Source organism: Paraphaeosphaeria sporulosa (assembly GCF_001642045.1).
Source record: "Paraphaeosphaeria sporulosa strain AP3s5-JAC2a unplaced genomic scaffold CC84scaffold_3, whole genome shotgun sequence".
In the NCBI taxonomy this organism is placed as follows: Eukaryota; Fungi; Ascomycota; class Dothideomycetes; order Pleosporales; family Didymosphaeriaceae; genus Paraphaeosphaeria; species Paraphaeosphaeria sporulosa.
Window position 1 is genome coordinate 1299632 of NW_017253362.1, and position 14573 is coordinate 1314204.

The following is a 14573-nucleotide window of genomic DNA, read 5'->3' on the forward strand; positions in this document are numbered from 1 at the left end:
AATCGTTGTCTCGTGCAACAACCAAATCGTGCAAATATCCACACATGGAGACAAACCGTCAAGGCTTCGGCCTCCCAAGTTAAAAACGTAGTACATGTTCTAATCCGAGGCTTTCAGATCCGGCAAAGAAGAGGGTGGATCCTGGGCCTGCTAGATCTGATGCTGAAGGTCTATTTTGGAAAAACGCCGGGAATCCTGGTCCGCGCTGACACCGTGCAATAGTAATAGCCGCTGCAGAATATCATCTCGTCATGACTTTTAAGATGCGAAGGAAAATATGAACACATCGTGAACAAGCGTGTCCGGATGGGGACCACGTGGAAGCGGGACCATCTAGTAAACATGTACCGGAGCCATCATCGGTGGCTGGAACGACACATGCTTGACCAGGTTGGCTGCTTGGAAGAAGGGGTGGAACCATCCACTGGCGGGTGGCTGGGAAACGTATGTAGATTGACGCACAGACGGCTTCTGGGCCGGATGGACGTGCGTGAAGGATGAAGTCGAGGAGGCAGAGGAAGCTGATGAGCAAGAGGAGAAAACACATTCGGTATCTGAGTTCGAGCTTCCTGAAGAGATGGAGTGTTGGGGTGAGGGTAGCTCCCAGACGGAGGGGGAGTAGACTGGGCCAGGAAGGGCAGCCGCAGGCGGTACAGCCTGGTAGTAGGAGGCCTCCTGGTAGTCCACGGGAGCAAATGGTGGGGAAGCCATTGGCGTAGGAGCCGCTGACTTGGTAGCAGTGAACCTGGGGCATCGCATGATCAACTCGCGGAGCTCGGGGATGGTGATCCTCTTGACGGGGTTGAACTCAAAGATGCGCCTCATGATGGAGTCCAATTCCGGGGAGATGGGCAGAATGGATCTCAAGAATTTGGGGTCCTTCATGTAGGCACGGAAAGTGCTGTCCTCATACGAGGCGCGCTTCCATGGGTTGCGTCCACAAGTCAGATTGACGAGGATAACACCGAGGCTCCAGACGTCGTTAGGGGCTGACGCGTAGCAGGAGTAGGCCTTGGGAGCGGCCGTCTGGCATTCTGCCAAGAATTAGCACGTGACTTGAGCTAGGACTGTAAATGTGAGCTTACCAGGCGACATGTAGAAGGTCGAGCCGCATCCGAAATCAGACGTGATGTGGTCGTTGGTGGCCAGTCCGAAATCGGCAAGCTTGCAGGTCATTCCATTGTCAGTCACCAAAACGTTCTCCGGCTTGAGGTCCCTGTGGTAGATTCCAATGGAGTGGCAGAATTCCACGGCATCCAATATCTGGAGGAAGGCCCTCTTGGCAAGTGCATCGTTACCAACATACTTTCCCTGCTCAGTGATGTTTGAGAACAGGTCGCCCTCTGGGCAGTACTCGATGACAACATATGTGCAGTCTGGAGCGTCCATGATCTTTACCAAGGAGACAACATTGGGATGGGCACTGGCCTGGTGGTGGAGCTGGATTTCCCTCTGCTGGAACTTTCGTTGCCGGGGCTCCAGGCCGATCTTGTTAAGGGCCTTGACGGCATAGGGCGTGTTGGTCTGGATGTCCACGGCGGTGTAGACGACTCCATAAGCACCTACTCCAAGGATACCTGTCAACTGGAGTCTTCCAGCGAGGATCTGGCCTAGGCGGTCTTCCGGGTTGCAAAATCCATTGAGGGTGGGAGATGCAGGGGGGGTCGGCAACATGGTCTGGTAGGGGGGTTGTGTAGAGTCCTCGACGGTCCACTGAAGGCCTCAAGGACGGGATAAGTACTTCCTGGGAGAAGGGAGCGGACTGGCTATGACTATGACTGGGTCGGTGAGTCCAAATGAGGTCCCGTGACTGGAAGCTTGGATAAAGAGACAGCAACGTATTAGAAAGACAGAAATCCCATGGACAGGCGGCGGTGGATGTGGAGGGGGATGGCCGGACAGAGGATGAGTCGAACCGTGATAGGGAGCGAGGCTGATGGCTTGATGGTAAGGAGCGTGCTCTTGATACGGGTGGAGAGGATGTATATGAGGTCTGGGTGAGGCGGGATATGATGTATGCGGTCGAGGGCGCCAGTGTGATAAAGGCTCGTGTCTTTTGGGCCCCTGCAGGCTATTGGGCGGTGGACGCCCCGGTTTTCTGTAAATATAGGGAAGGATGGGCCTAGCAAGGGGCGCTATGACGAAGACGGGAGGGCAGACAGGCCACCCGCGGCGCTCAGCGAAGGATGGGCGTCGAGGGCCACGCCGTGGGTGCCGCTAGCGATGGCGGGCCCACCGCTGCAACCGTGCTGGGCGTGCAGGGAGGCGAACGCGAGGGATGCAGGCGGCTAGGCCGCACGCAGCATGGCGCCGCCAACAACAAAGCAACAAAGGCGCCTGATTCATGCCACCCACACGCAGCGCCCACTGCCCGGCGCGGCGTCGCTCCGCTGCTCGCCGGGCGGCTGTGTGCGCAGCGGCCAATGGCGCGCGTCGAGCCCGTCAGCACCGGTCGCAGTCGCAGGCATCCCGGCCGTCGCAGCGTCGCCGTCACACACGGCGGCGCGCGCTGCACCAGGCTGCTCTGGGGCGTCGAGTCGCTGCCACGGCGTGCTAGCGAGCCTGCACCTGCTCCTGCGCTGCTCCCGGGCTCGCCACCGCGCTGCTGTTGAGGGCCGCGAGTGGCCTGCGCGCACCGCAGACGCACGCACGCCTGGGCGCGGCGACTCGCCCCAGCCTTCAGTGCCCGCCTTCCCAGCCAGCAGCAGCACCCAGCCAGCACCCAGCCAGCACCCAGCCAGCACCCAGCACCCAGCCGGCCTGCCACCGGCCGGAGAGTCGCCCCAGCGCGCAGGCGGATCGCAGCTAGAGCCTAGCGCCAGACACCGCAAAGCCTGCAAGCTTACGACGTCTGTGACCAGTCTCATCTGTGGTCGCGCACGGCCGGCGTTCGATGGTCATGACGAAACCAGCCGCCCACCGCGAGCTGCGGCACTGCTCTGACTGTCAATGTCATGCTGCCATCAGACCTTTGCGCGCATCTGCTGCCTGAACCCGGCCGTGTCGGACTCGCAAGCCCTTTGACAGCCGCGCTCACGTTTCCGGTTTCGCCATGGTGGAGCTTCACGCTGCGCCCGCACCCACTCTGCTTTGTCCTTCCCCATCCAGCTGCACGCTGTCTCGAACCTGCGCGCGCCAAACAGCCTGGCCGTGGCATCGCGCTTGGAGCTTCCCCAGTGCTTCGACGGTGCAGAGCCTGGTCGCCGCCTGGCCCGTCGCTGCGCCTATTGGCCCGTCGATATATTGACAATCTTGCTGCCACAGCCATGACTAACGTCCAGAGCCTTCTCTGCCATCGGCGCCCCGCAAGCCCAGTTTGGGCCGTGATTTGCGGGTGCAGCCAGTAACACGCCACGCCACGTAGAATTTTCTACAGAGTTTCGCTCCCGCCCAATCGCAGCGCCGATAATCTCCATCGCTGCCAACCACGCGCCTCTGACTCACGGGCTTTCGCAGAGCCTGGTGGCACACCCATCTTGTGACTGTCGCCAGCACGGCGCCGCTACGACGGCAGCACCGCAAGCTCACGCTCTACGAGCAAACCAGCGAGCCACTGGGCCTCTCTACAAACGTGGCGCTTGCGCAATCACCCTCTCATCATCTCGAACCGCCCTCTCCCAACCGCGAACCGCTTGCGAGATCGAAAGGGGGTGCCGATCGAAATAGGCTGCATCGAGCAAGGGATTTCTACCGGCGTGCATCTCATTTCCTCGTATCCACGCCCGTTGGATGATTAACCACCTGCGCTTGCCCCCAGCGGGCAACCTGCCCAGGGTCCGAGCCATGGAATGCTTCCCGCTCAGATGGGAACCGAGCTGCCAGCACGAGGACGCTGCAGGATTTTCTTTTCATCGCTCACGCATCCCGCCGGCATCCGTGCCAGGCTTCGCTTCCCGTTGACAGAGGTCATCAAACACGGAGCGGGAGTCTGTGAGCACAGGCGCTGCTGATCGTGTCCGAGCGAGATTGCCACGCTGCACTCCTTGTCACGCCCACTGTATGTGCCATACCGTCCCGAGTAACTCGCCATTGCCCGTTCCCAAGGACGCGGCTGCGGAGTGGATGTAGCCCTGCACTTGTCAATAACTGCACCTCTGGAGGACATACCTCTTTTAGAGTCGCTTTGAATAGAACTGTTTGTCAACGGAGTATTGAACGTGGCCCCTGAGTCCTGCACCACAGCCAATATTCCACATCTTGGAACACCGAGTGATGAGGCAACACATCCACACACTGCGCTTGTTCTATGCCGACATTGAGGGTCCACCAAACCAGTGGATCACTACCAATGCCTCACGGCTATCGCGCGACGGGCTCATTTGCTTGCGTCTCCGTGGCAGGCCGGACTCCTCAAACGCATGGGATCCGTCGTATGGAGTACGTACTCAAACGGTCTCAGTGGAAGTGTCAGGTCGCTCACCGCTGCTTGAGCGTGCCTCGGGCAGATCTGCTAGTCCGGGAGAAGACTGGCGGTAATGCCAAGCGTCCCGTGACGTGAGCTGGCCATCGAACGGACCACCGACGACCTTATCGATAGTCCACTGCCCCGCCACCGTGAAGACTCTCACACTCTGCAAGTCTTCATGCTAATGAACGCTACTTGCGTAGTATACTGCGCATCTGCAGGGACTCTCTCCAATCGAATCCAACAAGTACACTGGTGTGCCGCCATCCGGCCCGATGACTTTTGGCTTTCCGCAACGTGGCTGCTGCGATTGAATTCCTGAGGCATTACCAGTGACGCCGTCGCCTTGACGATCCTCTTCCACAGGGCTTCACAGACCCACCAGCCTCCGGTCAGGGATTCCAGGCCTCGTCTAGAATCCTCGTGTTGGCAAGTGATGGACCTATGACACCACAGAGCACCACAGTTGTCGTGTTGAGGCGATCTCGATCTGAACATCCCTATCATTGCTCTTCTTTGCCGCTCACTGCCAGTATCGAGTGGCCGACCAGCGACATGCGATCCCTTGCCAGCTCCACACCAGCTCTGCAAGGCTCTGCAACATCGCAGTGATTGGCGAGCAATAGCCCGCCGCGTTGCCAGTAGATCCAAGACACGATCTCTAGGCATGGGCGTTTCGTTGCTATGGTTCCGGAAACATTCTATTATCGCTGTTCATGCTTTGGATGCGCGGAGCATGGGTTCGCAGTTTCTGATTTTGAAAGCGACTTTGTTGTCCCGTGTTACCCAAATTAACCCTGGGACGATCCCAACAATGAGACTGGGAGCCCTGAACGAACCAGCACTCGAAACCAGCCTTCATAATCAGCGCGCGGGTACGGAGTATCTTTCGGGCAGGTAGCGCTGAAAGTGCGTGCCGTGTGCCAGAAGAAGTGCTTACACCGGTTGTGGAGCGGTTGCCAGCCAGGCAACGGACCAATGACGAAAGAGCCCTGCGTTTCATCCAGACGGAGTATGCTGAGGTCAGATCTTTAACCCGCACAGCACAACAACAAGGTGCTCCTGATCTGATTTGCTCGATCACATTGAAAGATCAGCACATCGTATATTTCGCCGCAAAGACCAGCATTTTGTCGCTCTTGACCTGCAGTGAGCAGGTCAACCCCAGATGATCTTGTTCATCTTGGAGGACACCCAGGCATATGCAAGTCGCGGTAATCCTCGATTGGTCCGCAATTTTCAGAATGCTTGCTATACGAGTATCCGCGGGCTGCATATGATTACCATTCCTCCATCCTATGAATACGCTGGTCATGTGGCTAGCATCGAACATGCGGGTGGTGATGAGATGAATTTACTGTCAGATGAACATGCGGCCACCGACCCAGATTGCCAACTTTGTCGGAACGCTTGAGTACTCGAGAGTCCGGCTGATCCGCCGTGGTCTACTACGTTTGATGGGATACCATCGCGGCGTTTGTGTATTGCCCTGCAGAATGTACAGGTCATAGTTTCTCGACTACAGGTGCCCATTATCGTTAAGTCTTAACGCTGAAGCGTTCGAACGGACCACCGGTAGCGAACGGCCGCCGTTGGAAGTCATGGGGCAGAACCAATGAATACACTCCGGCCCGCCCTGGGTCGCTACCAAGACTCGGCGGCTTCGAGATCAAGCTGTTGACCAAAGTGCCTTCCAGGCCTAAAACTAGGTCGAACCAGCTAAGCTTTGCACCAGGCCGTTATTCCACCATGAGGATGCTATTTTCTCCGAGTCATCAGCTGAGCACTACATGCAGCACGGTCCCTAGATTATCACCATGTACACCACCGAACGCTTCTGCTAATGCCTACAATGGTAGTTCTCGGGTATGTCCTCCACGATCAATCTCGGCGATGAGGCGAATCACATGGGAGACTGCACGTTCAGCGTAAGCGCCGTAGTTGGTCCTTCACCTCCTCTGGATGACATTCGTATTATTCGGAAACCGCGAAGCCGCCTGCATCTTGAAGGCTTGATGCAGCGGTTGCCATTGTAGTACGCGAACAATTCACCCTTGGCCCCCATCAACTGATCGCCAATCCCGATGCATCCTAAAGTATTGCCCTTCTGCCACCCTAGGTATCAGTTCGGCAACTGCAATGTCACCAATCTTACTTTCGCACGTAAGTCCTTCGTCCTCTGCAAGGCTGTGTGGCCCACAACGCGGACAGCAAAGGATTCAGTCAGCTTCGCAGTTTGTACGGCCTCCAACGACATTCGCCTTGCAGCATCCTTCACCCGAACACCTTCCTCACAACGCAATCATTAACGCCACAGGATGCGGTGCGCTCAGACGCCCTGGGGTCCGAGTTCTGGCCTACATTGCGACCAACCGTCACGCAGACCTTCTCAAGGTTTGGACTTCCTCAGCTGGAATGGCGTAGAACATAGGACCTAGCCACCACAACCATCGTCGCCGTAGCCGCTGCGTCGGGAACAAGGCGTGCCATGGGAGACGACGTGAAACGCAGCTGTGAGGCGCAGGCGCACGCTCAGTGGGGACGCAGACTGGCGTCCCCAGCTGACGAAGAAACTCGCAAACAGAACATCAAATTATCGTGAACATCATCCCGTCCAATCCATGAGACGAAACCTTGCCCTAGCGCCAACACTCTATTCGTAAGCGCCTCCACCAGCACTGATATAGACGCCCTCACTCCCGAATCAGGGTAACCGACGGTATGAAGTCTGGGGGAAGACATGCATACATACTCTAGACCGATGAGATTGACGTGAGATGAACTTGGTGCGGTGCAGTTGCATTCGCGATGAACTGCGCCGTAAGGTACCGTACAGCATCGCACCACGCCGCACCCATCACATCGTCTACGATCCGCTGGATCCTCCCCACACAACGGGCTGAAGGATGTCTGGCGCCCAGGATGGTTTCGAGTACATGGCCTCTGGTCTGACCGTGCGTGCCGCAGCGGTGGGGTGTCGCTCTCGCGCGTGCGAGAGCGTGAGGCGTGAGGTCATCTGGGTGAAACACCAATGCACGAGTGGAAATAGATTGGGATCCAGATCATCCAGATACGCACGGTTGATGATGATAGATCATTCTGCCATCATCTAATCCCGCTGCTAGCGACCTTCGCCATGAGTAATAGCTGCGTAGCCAAACAGTCCCAAAGGCGTGGGTTTAGATGGGCGCTTTTCGGGACTTGGGAATGCCGTGCTATTTTCGTGTGGAGATTGAGAACACGCATCTCCACGCATGCTGCTCCATCTTCGTCCTATTGACTGTGGCATAAACAGTCACGATATTCTGAGCGCAAGCGCCGCTGTCGGACTACGTCTAGGACAGCGCTTGGATGTCAGTGATCTTCGCAAGCTTGGAAGCCTTGCGGTGTTTCACAGGGTATGCCGGACACCTTGCCACAGGATCCCATGTCTCGCGGAGCGCGTACCGCCTCAGTGCTCTGTTTATGTTGCGGAACAATGACAGTCTGGCACTGGACCTTTCAGTGAATATTCCACCGAGATTGACGCAGAACAGACTGGCAACTGCTCACAGACATACGTCTTTTCGCAGCAAGTCTCATGGTGCAATCCAACACAGCTACCAGAACTCAGTCCGCCGGCATGCGGTTCCAGAGAAGTCAAAATTACCGCCCCATTCTTCACTTCATCACGGGAAACTGCAGGCCACTATTACAAGGCCAGTACATATTAGAGAGTCTCAAAAATACTGCTGGACGCTGCTATCTTTTTCTACAATCTCAAAATCCGTTAGATGCTTTCCTTGACCTATGGTGCTGCTCACATGCCCGCTCCACACTACGTGTCCAGCCATCTGTTCACACACAACGCTCAATAGATATTTGCAACTCACACTAACTAGAACCGCATCTTCGACAGCCTTAGCTCCTCAGACGTTCCGATATGTCCTATCATCGGACCGTGCGAACATCTACTTCCCCCTCACATATCCCACGACATCTGCGGCCCAACATCACCCTGTACGCTTCATCAAGCGCACAATTATACATCCCAACGGAGGTGCCGCGCGTGTACGGCACCACCAAACAGCGTGGTACGCAGAGCCAGTCGATGCCAGTCCTTGACTGAGGCCCGACCTCTTCACCTGCGCTGGCCGAGGGCCATTGCTAGCGAATCTGATACCAGTGGTACTATACGCGGATGGATCTAGGAACAACATGTGCATGTTACTCCGCTCCTCCAGACAGGGCTCTAGGCTCGCCGCGCTCTGCATACAGCTGTCGACACCAAGGTAAGAAGCATATAAGGTGCGGCAGGTGAAATACAGCGATTCTAGGCAATCAAGCATAATTTAGGGGCTGGAGATAGAGGTTGTAAGAGAGCATGAGCACACTATTGGCTAATTTGTACACGGGCGTCCTGGTTGCAGAGCATTCTTGAGAACACTCTTACTGTGTGTATAACTTAGAAGGTGAATGGTTTTCCTTGCGCATCATCACATCACCTCGAAGGTGAGGGGTGCTTCTTCCGCTCACATTTTCCGAAGGGAGGCGCGAGCAGGCTCTTCCGTCCGGCGAGGGAAGTGTAGCACACGAGTCGTAGGTTGCTAGCCTAGTCTAAAGATCAGAGCAGAGCAACAAAACAACACAGCGATATCCTAGAGGGTGTGAAGAGAAGAAACCATTTCCTAAGCAAGCCAGAAGTGGTATACTGCAAGCGCCCAGTCCTGTCCTAACATGTGATATCCTGCCCTGCCTACATTTCCCACACGTACCCTATTCCCAACCCGATTTCGGCCTAAGGAAATACTTCCGAACACACCGTATAGACACTTTATACCGACATAAAGACAGTCATCTACAAACACACAAAGAATATACAGCTTCCTTTGCTATCGCAGCATCTCCATGCTCCGTGCCCGCCCTATCCAGATGACTCCATAAGATGCCACCCTCAATTCCCCGGATCCAGAAACCCATCTAGACTCTCATAATTTAACGGCCTAAACAGCTCATTGCTCAGATCTGCACCCGAGCTCCCCAGTAGTCCCTCAAAGTTCTCAAACGCAGTGTCAAAGTTCAGCCAATCCGGACTTGCCTCGGAGAAGTCGAACGGCTGGCCCGCGTGCGCCATCGGCGGTGCTGCGCCGGGATGTTGCGAATGGGAGCCGCGCTCGCTGCTCGTTGGATGCTGGCCCGGCGTAGGTGGTGGCGGGAGAGGATTGAGAAGATGCGTCATGTGTGGCGTGGGTGCGGAGGCTGGATTTGGAGCTTGCAGGCGCGGATCAATTGGCGTGGCGTTGTCGAGGGTCTGCCAGTTGCTCGGCGTGGACGCGTGATGCTGCTGCTGGATGTGGGTACCCGCCGGATCTGGTTTGGTAACGGGGTGGTGCAAATGGTCTGCGGGAGCGGCGGGCGTGTTTGCTGTGCGCGTGTTGCGTTCTGCGTTGTTCAGGACGGCGGTGCCGAGATCAGCCATTGTGCCAGCTGCCCACCATGCGTAACGTAGGCGGTTAAGGAGCACGACGCATTGCTTCAGTTCTTCACTTGCGCGGTTGATGTGCACCTTCAGCCTTCTAGAACGGAAATGCCGATAGACCACGCTCAGGGCAACAGATAGTGCATAGGGGACTAGTGGTAGGGGTGGTAGACGTTCGGGAGCTTCTGCATTTAGCAGATGGATCACTCGAGTCGCGGATAGACTTTGTCGGACATAGGACGGCGTGGACTTGACGGGAGCGTTTATAGACAGTGACTTGTGCGATGCCATGCACATGGTGTGGTGGAAGAGTGACAGTAAGCCTGCAGCTGATGAGTATTTTGACCATGTACTCTAGGTGCAACTCACTCATGATAGGACCTTCAAGCTTGTCCTCGCCGTCGCCGACCATCTCCTCAAAACCCAGAAAGTCGTCACCTTCCCAGCCCGTCTCTTCTGCCTTGCTGCCAGGTCTGTAGTAGTCTATGACTTTGTCAAGCATCTCTGATATCTGCAGCCAAACACCGAACGGACTCTGCCTCTTCTCTGGATCCGTAGGCAGCTTCGTCAGACTATTATCGCGTTCATGCATCAAGAGCGGTCTCCCATTCATGCAAGCGTTGATCTTGTCCAGACTCCACAAGCACCAGAAAAGGTCTTCTAGGTTTTCTTGGTCGTCGGACTTTTGGTTTTTCCACTGATGTCCGAACTGCAGGCCGAACGTGTGTGCGTGGTGTATAGCCTGTGCGAGATGCATTGACGCCTGCTCGGCACCATCGGGGCCTTCGCAGTGCAGCGATATCAGTGCTAGGACCTGTATCAAGACGACACGGTTCTTCTCCAGCTTGGCCTCAATGCCTGCGATGACAGCGTTGTACAGGCGATGTGAGAACTCGCGCGGGCCCATCTTGCGAGGATCGTCGCCGAGACACAGATAGCTCCCAGCATCGGCATGCTTTGAAGCTACAATACATATTGCCTGCATCAACAGACGAGACTCATGCCCTTGGGCGTAGCGTTCGGCAAATACATCTTGGTCAATCAGCGGGAGCAACGGATGGACATAGTTGAAGTAGAGGTCGAGCAAGCCGTCTTGACACTCCCGAGGTGGTAAAATTGTGACGCCGACTGCTTCCAGATACTGACGAAGAGCTCGCTGGACTCTGACGTCCTGGTTCGCAGTCGGACTCGTGTCATCGAATCTTGCTGGTGCTGCTCCGGGCTGGCTCGTGGATGGTCTGCCTAGGGCAGGGTTCTCGCCTTCTATCCACTGGCCTATGGAGGGAATCACGGGAGACTGCGTTGACTTGCCCTTCTCCGAGTAGACCTGCTCCCTGAGGACAGCCTCCGGGTTCAGGTAGCCGAGGAAGTTGGGCGGCGTCTGAGCGGGCGGGTCGTCGCTGGGGCTGTAGGGCGCCATGGAAGAGTGGGTTCCTGCTCCATCGCGCTGAGAATCCGCCCGCGGGCCTCTTTGATCAGGATAGCTGGCATTTGATGCATGAGGTTCCTGAGCATGGTTGGCGGGCTGTCCGCTTTTGGTAGAGCTTCCGGCATCCGCGTCGTCGTCGAAGGTATGGCTGCATCGCTTCTACTGGACGGTTAGAGAGCCGCCACCATGCTGCGTGCGGCTGTGGAGGCTGCTTACCCGTCGTTTCTTGCACGAGTCGCATGCGCGATGTACGCCTGGTGGAGCATTAGCAACCTGGCTCGCGGAGAACAGCACCGGGGTCGCATTACGCTTGCGCTTCCTGAAGAACTCGTTGTTGGCCGCGAAGGTGATCATGGTACTCATGGCGGCGGCGCGACGGCGGGCGGCTCGCTGCAGCAATAAGGCAGCTCGCAGGCTATCGCTTGCAGCGAGGTTGGACGACAAGCAAACGTCGACGTGCGGTCGCAACGCAGCACGTGAGTTCCCGCCTCCGCACTTGTGCAAGCCCGGCGCGGATTGGTCCACCATCCCACCTGGACATGCTCTCCCATATATTGCCTGCTCTATCCACCGACACCGTCTCACACGCCGACACCTGCCCATCTACAGCCTGAAAGGCCCGCCGCACTGTCTATATGGCCCGCAGTCATCGCATCAACTGCCTGCCCCTTCGGCCTGCTTGGCTAGCCATTACGCTGTCACGGCGCGTGGCGCCCATACATTCTTTTACACAGGAACCACTGACTATCGAACTAGTACATGGCGATCACGCATCAGCCGGTGCTTTTCGTCGGGCTGTATCGCGAGAGAAACCGAAACTTGCAAAGGACTAGAAAGCATGGTTGCCGCATCCCCCAAAAGCCACTGTCTGCCCTCGCTTCGGCTCCCGCGACTGGTCTGATGCTCGCCTTCGGAACAGGGTGCTCTTCCCTCGCGGTGCCTATAGGCTCTGGCTGGTCTCTCAAGGCCTGTGCTAGACGCGTGATTCTGGCGGTGTTTGCAGTGATGCGCTTAACGTGTGCTTCGATTCTCTTGCCGAGGGAAGCGGACGCAGGATGCGGGTACGCCATTTTCAAAGTAAAATGAATACATTCTCATGAATCGCACGTTGCAAGGTGCACGTTGTATCTTGCATGCGCTGTGGCTGTTATGACGATCTGTTGTGCATCTCGGAATGCTCGGAAAGGTGCGCGATTTCCGAGATTTTATTTTCCACCACGCAAGCTCACCAGCACTTTCACGTCTCTCCTTTCCCCACCACGTTCAATGCCCTGCTCAAGATGATCGCGCCTCTTCTTCTCTCTCTCGCGGTCCTCACGCAGTCTGGCCTCACAGCTGCTGCATCGTCGGTAACGTGGCTACAGCCGCAGCGCAGCGCAATCGTCAAGCTCTCTACGCGCGGCTATCCCTCCAAAGACGCCAGCGCACCGCACGCGCTTCTGCTCAAGTTCGAGCTCTCCGCAGACAACAAGACGCTCCTCCTTGACGGCACGCCGTTCCTGCCGCTGCAGAACTACTACATCCCCCCGCGTCTTTCCGCGTACCACGTGCCCGACGACACCAAGAGGGATGCGATCATAGCCATCGCCGAGGGTGAGGAGGAGGGGAGGCACCATATTCGCGGGCAGAAGCTGGAGCTCGACTATGACCGGCTGGTCGAGGGCGACCCCACAGGCGGCCCGCCGTACTACAACCACCAGCCTGCCCTGCGCTTCCGCGTTATGGGGCTCGGCAACGACGGTGCCGACTTCCTCCTGGATCCCCAGGAACAAGAGATTGTTCAAGTTTCCATGCGCGATCAGAATGAAGGGGGTTGGTCCAACGAGGCCGCATCCTCGTATACCATCGATCGAATCGAGATTCTACCCGCAGAAAAGGTGTACAGCGACCTGTCTACCTCACTCGGAGACCATATGGGGCCTGAAGCGGACCAGGAGAAGGAATGCACGCGGAGGACCTGGAAGTGTCCCGACGAGGGCGTGTACGAAGCCGGCTCGCCGTACCGGACGCCCTATCGGTTCATCTGGCGGAGGAGATTCGACCAATACGGCAGGATCGGCTCCCTGAGGCATGACTTCGTGGAGCAGTGGAGCATCTCGAAGCAGAAGGTGTACGATGACCCTCAGAACTCTGCTCTGGTTGCACTAGGCATATTGCTGGCCACGGTTCTTGCTATTGTTTCAGGCCTCAAAGCGCGTGCCCAACGGGCGGCTCGTGCCCAGCCGCCTGTCAAGAAGCATTGGACCGAGAGGGATGCTGAGAAGAAGGCCCAGAAGGCCGAGAAGGTGGCAAAGAAAGGAGATCCTAAAGAGGGGGAAGCGGAAGAGGTAGAGGAGGAGGAAGACGACTCGGAAGACGACGATGCCGCGTGGCTGTCGGAGATGGCCGCGCAGTCCGGCGAAGTGCAGATGACGACGACGGAGGCAGCGAATCTGATAGACCTGATGTCTGATGATGAGGACGATCTCGATGCCGCCGCCGCGATTCCTGCAACCGCACCCAAGACCATCGAGCCGAAGAAGGAAAAGAACAAGAACAAGAGAGTCGCGTTCAAGGCCGATGCGGAGGAATAGATCTTGGTAGTGCAGAATCAATCAAAGAAGTGTTCAGACTACCCTGCGCCGCGTCGTCTTCGTCTTCACGTAGTCGGGACTTGTCGCTTCGGGAGCGACGGAGGTGTGTCGTGCTCTGGGGCTTAGGCTATTGACGGCCTACGTGCGATGGTACTATGCAGAGGACAGGATAGGCTGTCCGAGAGAAGTGCGGCCCGCGCCGGTTGCATAACTGGACCCGATGCCTCAAGGTCGATCGGATAGGCCATATATATGGTGTCATTCAAAGGGAACCTGGCACTCATGGTAGGATGTCATTTGACTGGGGTCGACGATCTGGTGCTGTGGACGACAATCATGGTGGATCTGAGTACAGACATTGACCACCGTGAATATGAACCTCTATCTTGTACCGTGGTCATCCTGTGGTAGTTCAGTATCGCGAAACTGAGCATCTACAATCAGATATGTGTAGGTGAAGATATCCACCGTTAACACTACCTCGTAATGAACGACAATTCGCCTGTTTCCTTACTTGTCAATTGCAAAGAAGGGCGCGAGAGCTGAGTATGTTGGTCTTGAAGCGCAAGCTAAGGCACAACTTGCTTCTAAGAGATATGCACCGCCCTATCAACCGAACCAGGCAGTGCAAGGCCGGGATGGCCATATTTTATGCACACTTTCAGGATTACACCTGACCATACCTGACCATACAGGAAAATCACAGTA

At 56.5% G+C, this 14573-nt stretch overlaps 5 protein-coding genes across 5 annotated transcripts; 2 read left to right on the forward strand and 3 right to left on the reverse strand.

Moving 5' to 3' along the window:
* Nucleotides 1-333: 333 nt before the first annotated feature.
* On the reverse strand, nucleotides 334-1674 carry CC84DRAFT_1185195 (kinase-like protein; the record flags this gene model as incomplete). The annotated part of the gene is made up of 2 exons (XM_018180793.1): nucleotides 334-1034; nucleotides 1086-1674. The coding sequence occupies 2 exons, from the start codon at nucleotides 1672-1674 to the stop codon at nucleotides 334-336; spliced, it is 1290 nt and encodes a 429-aa protein (XP_018038665.1).
* A 2660-nt stretch (nucleotides 1675-4334) lies between these two features.
* CC84DRAFT_570386 (uncharacterized protein) lies at nucleotides 4335-5323 on the reverse strand. Its single transcript, XM_018186721.1, has one exon. The coding sequence runs from the start codon at nucleotides 5072-5074 to the stop codon at nucleotides 4565-4567; it is 510 nt and encodes a 169-aa protein (XP_018038666.1). The 5' UTR covers nucleotides 5075-5323; the 3' UTR covers nucleotides 4335-4564.
* A 3712-nt stretch (nucleotides 5324-9035) lies between these two features.
* CC84DRAFT_1162271 (uncharacterized protein) lies at nucleotides 9036-11749 on the reverse strand. The gene is made up of 4 exons (XM_018177949.1): nucleotides 11601-11749; nucleotides 11509-11546; nucleotides 10233-11451; nucleotides 9036-10186 (listed from the first exon to the last, which is right to left on the reverse strand). The coding sequence occupies exons 1-4, from the start codon at nucleotides 11653-11655 to the stop codon at nucleotides 9339-9341; spliced, it is 2160 nt and encodes a 719-aa protein (XP_018038667.1). The 5' UTR covers nucleotides 11656-11749; the 3' UTR covers nucleotides 9036-9338.
* A 197-nt stretch (nucleotides 11750-11946) lies between these two features.
* CC84DRAFT_1162272 (uncharacterized protein) lies at nucleotides 11947-12406 on the forward strand. The gene has a single exon (XM_018177950.1). The coding sequence runs from the start codon at nucleotides 12052-12054 to the stop codon at nucleotides 12376-12378; it is 327 nt and encodes a 108-aa protein (XP_018038668.1). The 5' UTR covers nucleotides 11947-12051; the 3' UTR covers nucleotides 12379-12406.
* CC84DRAFT_570181 (uncharacterized protein) lies at nucleotides 12161-13926 on the forward strand. Its single transcript, XM_018186720.1, has one exon. The coding sequence runs from the start codon at nucleotides 12426-12428 to the stop codon at nucleotides 13863-13865; it is 1440 nt and encodes a 479-aa protein (XP_018038669.1). The 5' UTR covers nucleotides 12161-12425; the 3' UTR covers nucleotides 13866-13926.
* The last annotated feature ends 647 nt before the right edge of the window (nucleotides 13927-14573 follow it).

Coding starts and splice junctions, on each gene's coding strand:
- CC84DRAFT_570386 (XM_018186721.1), bottom strand. CDS start 5,074: ATGCCTAGAGATCGTGTCTTGGATCTACTGGCAACGCGGCGGGCTATT.
- CC84DRAFT_1162271 (XM_018177949.1), bottom strand. CDS start 11,655: ATGAGTACCATGATCACCTTCGCGGCCAACAACGAGTTCTTCAGGAAG. Junction 11,547..11,600: donor GTTCTTCAGGAAGCGCAAGC/GTAATGCGACCC, acceptor ATGCTCCACCAG/GCGTACATCGCGCATGCGAC. Junction 10,187..10,232: donor GCTTGAAGGTCCTATCATGA/GTGAGTTGCACC, acceptor CATCAGCTGCAG/GCTTACTGTCACTCTTCCAC.
- CC84DRAFT_1162272 (XM_018177950.1), top strand. CDS start 12,052: ATGGCGATCACGCATCAGCCGGTGCTTTTCGTCGGGCTGTATCGCGAG.
- CC84DRAFT_570181 (XM_018186720.1), top strand. CDS start 12,426: ATGCGCTGTGGCTGTTATGACGATCTGTTGTGCATCTCGGAATGCTCG.